This window comes from Perkinsus marinus (assembly GCF_000006405.1).
Source record: "Perkinsus marinus ATCC 50983 genomic scaffold scf_1104296935908, whole genome shotgun sequence".
Classification (NCBI taxonomy): domain Eukaryota; phylum Perkinsozoa; order Perkinsida; family Perkinsidae; genus Perkinsus; species Perkinsus marinus.
This window is the reverse complement of record NW_003214305.1, coordinates 1-4,590: the sequence shown is the minus strand read 5'-3', so window position 1 is coordinate 4,590 and position 4,590 is coordinate 1. Positions and strand designations below refer to the sequence as shown.

At 51.0% G+C, this 4,590-nt stretch overlaps 1 protein-coding gene across 1 annotated transcript in view; it reads left to right on the top strand.

Moving 5' to 3' along the window:
- Nucleotides 1–4,523, top strand: part of Pmar_PMAR026173 (isoleucyl-tRNA synthetase, cytoplasmic, putative) — a gene marked incomplete at both ends in the record, with an annotated part of 5,851 nt that extends 1,328 nt beyond the window's left edge. Inside the window, 23 exons of the mRNA XM_002783854.1 lie at nucleotides 556–743; nucleotides 791–950; nucleotides 1,000–1,129; nucleotides 1,175–1,279; nucleotides 1,323–1,396; nucleotides 1,439–1,542; nucleotides 1,597–1,735; nucleotides 1,782–1,875; nucleotides 2,090–2,203; nucleotides 2,252–2,347; nucleotides 2,400–2,526; nucleotides 2,584–2,659; nucleotides 2,708–2,824; nucleotides 2,865–2,945; nucleotides 2,991–3,186; nucleotides 3,235–3,324; nucleotides 3,372–3,554; nucleotides 3,600–3,715; nucleotides 3,762–3,876; nucleotides 3,923–4,045; nucleotides 4,096–4,188; nucleotides 4,231–4,353; nucleotides 4,401–4,523. Coding sequence (XP_002783900.1) covers nucleotides 556–743; nucleotides 791–950; nucleotides 1,000–1,129; nucleotides 1,175–1,279; nucleotides 1,323–1,396; nucleotides 1,439–1,542; nucleotides 1,597–1,735; nucleotides 1,782–1,875; nucleotides 2,090–2,203; nucleotides 2,252–2,347; nucleotides 2,400–2,526; nucleotides 2,584–2,659; nucleotides 2,708–2,824; nucleotides 2,865–2,945; nucleotides 2,991–3,186; nucleotides 3,235–3,324; nucleotides 3,372–3,554; nucleotides 3,600–3,715; nucleotides 3,762–3,876; nucleotides 3,923–4,045; nucleotides 4,096–4,188; nucleotides 4,231–4,353; nucleotides 4,401–4,523 — 2,767 coding nt within the window. The remainder of the gene's footprint in view (nucleotides 1–555; nucleotides 744–790; nucleotides 951–999; nucleotides 1,130–1,174; nucleotides 1,280–1,322; nucleotides 1,397–1,438; nucleotides 1,543–1,596; nucleotides 1,736–1,781; nucleotides 1,876–2,089; nucleotides 2,204–2,251; nucleotides 2,348–2,399; nucleotides 2,527–2,583; nucleotides 2,660–2,707; nucleotides 2,825–2,864; nucleotides 2,946–2,990; nucleotides 3,187–3,234; nucleotides 3,325–3,371; nucleotides 3,555–3,599; nucleotides 3,716–3,761; nucleotides 3,877–3,922; nucleotides 4,046–4,095; nucleotides 4,189–4,230; nucleotides 4,354–4,400) is intronic.
- Between the last annotated feature and the right edge of the window lie 67 nt (nucleotides 4,524–4,590).

The window sequence follows — 4,590 nt, the reverse complement described above, 5'->3', positions numbered from 1 at the left end:
TCTGTGTACCTGGTCTCTGTACACGGTACGTCTATTCTTCTCCCTTTTCACAGTAAAAGTTGTTGATGAGTGTTGTGGTTGTTATAGTACTAGCGTATCGGTGGTGGCAAGTAAGGGAATGGATAAGGTGTACGTGGAAAATCTACTTTTTCACGGGAAGTTGAGGTCGCAGACCACAGCTCAGAACTGCCATTGGGGTTAATCGTAAACGGGAGAAGGAGCAACTTCCAGGGCATGACATTCAACCTCCTGTAGGAGTTAGATGGCCGTTTGTTAATTTTGTGGCGCGCGCGGTATGCAGTGCGATCGATCGAGTCGGCGTAGCGAGTGATCGTCTTAATACGACTGTGAGTAGGGTACAAGCTGTATGGCTGTTAGTTGTTTTTCGCGTCGTTCCTCGCTTGGCTCCCTGCACTACTCTGGTCGCCGCTCTCAGCTTGGAATATCTAGAACTCTGATAACACAGTCAAATCGGAAACAAAAACATATCGATATGAAGTAGTAGTGGTGGTGGTGGTGGCAGTCCCTCTTGTGGCTTGGTAACGGCAGCAGTAGGTATACGTTCGAGCCCGTTGTGGAGAAGCCGTCCTTTCCCAAGGAGGAGGAGAAGGTCCTTGCCTTCTGGGATGAGATTGACGCCTTTCACACGTCTAACAAGATGAGTGAAGGCAAACCCGATTATGTCTTCTACGATGGTCCCCCGTTCGCCACTGGCCTTCCTCATTATGGCCACATCCTTGCTGGTAGGGAAGAAAAGGGGAAGGTCCGTTGAGCTATGGAGAGCCTTCAGGTACCATCAAAGACGTTGTCACTCGGTACGCCCACCAGACGGGTCACCACGTTGAGAGAAGGTTTGGTTGGGACTGTCATGGCCTCCCAGTGGAGCATGAGATCGACAAGGACCACAACATAGGTTCGAAGTCTGATGTTATGAAGTGGGGAATTGCCAAGTAATGAACTGAGTCGAGGAGTGTGGCGCGGATGTCGTTCTATTGGTAGCTACAATGAAGCGTGTCGGTCGATCGTCACACGCTACACTAAGGAGTGGAGGGAGATCGTTACACGATTTGGAAGGTGGATCGATTTTGACAATGACTACAAAACGATGGATCGCAATTTCATGGAGACGGTAAGCTTATGCTGCTGGGAGTATGGGAGGAGATTTGCCCTTTAGGTGTGGTGGGTATTTAAGCAACTCTTCGACAAGGGCCTGGTCTATAGAGCCTTCCGCGTTATGCCTTATTCGACTGCTCTCTGCACGCCTCTGTCGAACTTTGAGGTAACGGTGTAAGGGGTCGTTGATGTGATGTGTGTTGGGTTAGGTTGCTCAAGGTTATAAGGATGTGAGTGACCCCTCTATCATTGTGGCCTTCCCTCGCAAGGACAAGGAGAACTCGTAGGGAGGGGGGCAGTAGGGTAGGGTTAGGTCACTTGGTAGGTACTTGCTTATTTGGACTACCACACCTTGGACACTTCCTTCCAACCAGGCCATCTCTGTGAACCCTAGTTTCAAGTACATTAGAGTCATCAATAAGAAAAATGGTAGTGTTGATGGAGGGCTATGATGTTGGGAGAGCAGTTGGTCGTCGTGTGCAGGTGCTGAGTACATCTTCGCCAAGGACAGAGCGGCTTGGGTATACAAGTGCTTGAAGTTGAATGAGAAGAAGGACGTTGAGGTTGAGGAGACCCTTCTTGGAACGGAACTTGTCGGGATCCCCTATGTGCCTCCGTTCGAGTAGGAGCTTCTATCCACGTTTTTAGTGGCTTTATTGCTATTTCAGTTTCTTCGTGAAACATGAGCGTCCTGGCAAGACCTGGACTGTCCTTTCTGCTGACTACGTTACGGTTGATAGTGGTACCGGACTCGTCCACCAGGTAGGGCCTCGTCGGGCTAGGTCTCACTGGTTGATGCTATTCTATGTCAATGTGGTGAAAATTGCACATGGTCATCCACATGTGTCGGTGACTATATGAAATTCGAAAAATTTTGGGGAACTTTTCCTGGTTTCCGTGGGTTTCTACCGGAACTCGTTCACACATGAGCTCAGGTGAGGAAAGCAAACATGTATTGCAACACTGTTTTTCGTAGTCCCCTGGCTTTGGTGAGGACGATTACCAGACCTGTGTGAAGAACGGTATCATATCTAAGGATGGCACTGATATGAACCTCCCTCTTGATGAGTCGGGTCGGTTCACTGAGGAGGTTGGCCTTTGGGTTCTCAGCGTCGTGCGGTTGTACCTGTGGGGTTAGGTACCACCATACAAGGGAATGCACGTGAAGGAAGCTGATAAGTACATCAAGGAAGATATGAAGAAACGCGGGCTACTGCTTCATAATGGCATGGAGGTAAGGTGGTCGTCCTCGTGGTAGAGTATGTCACCTGTTTGTGTTGGCGTAGATCCATTCCTATCCTCATTGTTGGCGCTCGGACACTCCCCTGATTTACCGTGCAATCGGGTCGTGGTTCATCAAGGTTGAAGAGGTTCGAGATCAGTTGCTCGCTAACAACGAGAAGTCTACTTGGGGTGATTGCCTTTGGTGCTCCTTTTATTGCATGTTGTTGAACTGCCGTGTTTTTTCAGTACCACGCCACGTCCAAGAGGGTCGATTTAAGAACTGGTTGGCTGATGCACGTGACTGGGGTGTGTCTAGGAATAGGTAGGAGCTCAGGTTGAAGGGTGATGGTGACGGTCTTGGTGGCGGTAGATACTGGGGTACTCCTATCCCTATTTGGGCCTCGGATGACTACCAGGAAATAGTCTGCATCGGCAGTGTGGCTGAGCTGGAGGAGTACGCTGGCCATCCTATACCGGACATTCACAGGTAGTAGGTCTACTCTTGCTGGTGTGGAGTGTGAACTTAGGCACTTCATTGACGATATCAAGATCCCTAGCAAGACGGGTCGTGGTTACCTCCATAGGGTTGATGAGGTTTTCGATTGCTGGTGAGTAGTAGTTCGAGAGTGGGGACCGAGAGGCAATCGTTGTAGGTTTGAGTCGGGCTCGATGCCCTACGCCCAAGTCCATTATCCCTTCGAGAATAAGGAGAAGTTCGAGGAGAACTTCCCTGCGGACTTCGTCGCTGAGGGCCTTGACCAGACTCGCGGTTGGTTCTATACGATGACTGTCATCGCGACGCACCTCTTCAACCAGCCGGCCTTCAAGAACCTCATTGTTAACGGACTGGTGAGGGAGCGTGGCTTGGAAGGCTATTGAGCATTGGGGGTGTGGTAGATCCTGGCTGCTGATGGCAAGAAGATGTCCAAGCGCCTGAAGAACTACCCTGACCCGACGGAGGTATTTGACCGTTATGGAGCTGATGCGGTAGGGTTACTGGTGGTGGAGGTCATGGACTAACGGGGGTTGCTCAGGTTCGAATGTACATGTGCAACTCACCGGTTGTCCGTGCTGAGCCGCTGAAGTTCCGAGAGGAGGGTGTCCGGGACACCGTGAAGGAGGTTTTCCTACCCCTCTACAACGCGTACAGGTTCCTGGTCCAAGAGACCTGCCGTTTCGAGAAGCAGGAGAATACCAAATTCGTCCCTGACCGAGCGGTGAGTTAACGAAGTGTGAGCCGTCCGTGATGGTGGTGGTCTCAGTACATTCACAAATCGACCAACCCCACGGACCACTGGATATACGCTACCTCACAGGAGCTCCTCAAGTACACTAGGACTGAGCTGGAGTCGTATAGGTTGTATACTATTGTTGGCAAGTGAGCGACAGAAAGGACGGGGGGAGGGGATCGGGGGAGCTTTCAGGTTGGTGTCATTCTTGGACGACCTCACGAATTGGTATATTCGTATGAACCGCGACCGTATGCGTGGCGGTGTTGATAAGGAAAACACTTTGGAGAGTCTGAACACCCTCTACGATGTAGGTTGGTTCCATCTTGGGACGGCGGAGCGATGCTTTTTTTCAGGTTATGCTCAACTTGACGATCGTTCTGGCTCCCATTACCCCCTTCATCACTGAACACATTTACCAGAACTTACGACTGGCTCTGCCCGATGGCGATCCTCGGAAGGAGAGGAGCGTCCACTTCGTAGGCCTATCCTTTTTCCTATCGGTGATGGTTGCATTTTCGGCTTGTAGGTTATGATGCCTGACCCCGACGTTCAAGGCCTCGACCCAGCTATTGTGACTGCCCTCAACCGTGTACAGACTGTTGTGACCATGGGCCGTCTGGTAGGGGTTTCAGCTTAGTCTTGGTTTCATTAGTCTGTACAGTTGCGCGACCACCGTACGGTTGGTCTCAAGACGCCCCTCAGGCGTATTCGGGTCATTGCGGAGGACCAGTCTTACCTTGATGATATTCACAGGCTGGAAAACTACGTCAAGGACGAGTTGAATGTAAAGGAGTCGGCCTGAGACAGGTTGACTTCACTCGTGTATGGTAGGTGATGAGCTTGGAGACATCCGCGGACACTAGCATGCTGGCCACTGAGGTCGCGCCCAACTTCCGAGCTCTCGGTGGTCTGGTAGGGAAGCAGATGAAGAAGGTTGTCACTGATGTAAGATGATGAGGAGGAGTCGCATGGGCTGGACTGGGTTTTTGTCGCCTTTAGATTAAAGCTATGACCCCAGACC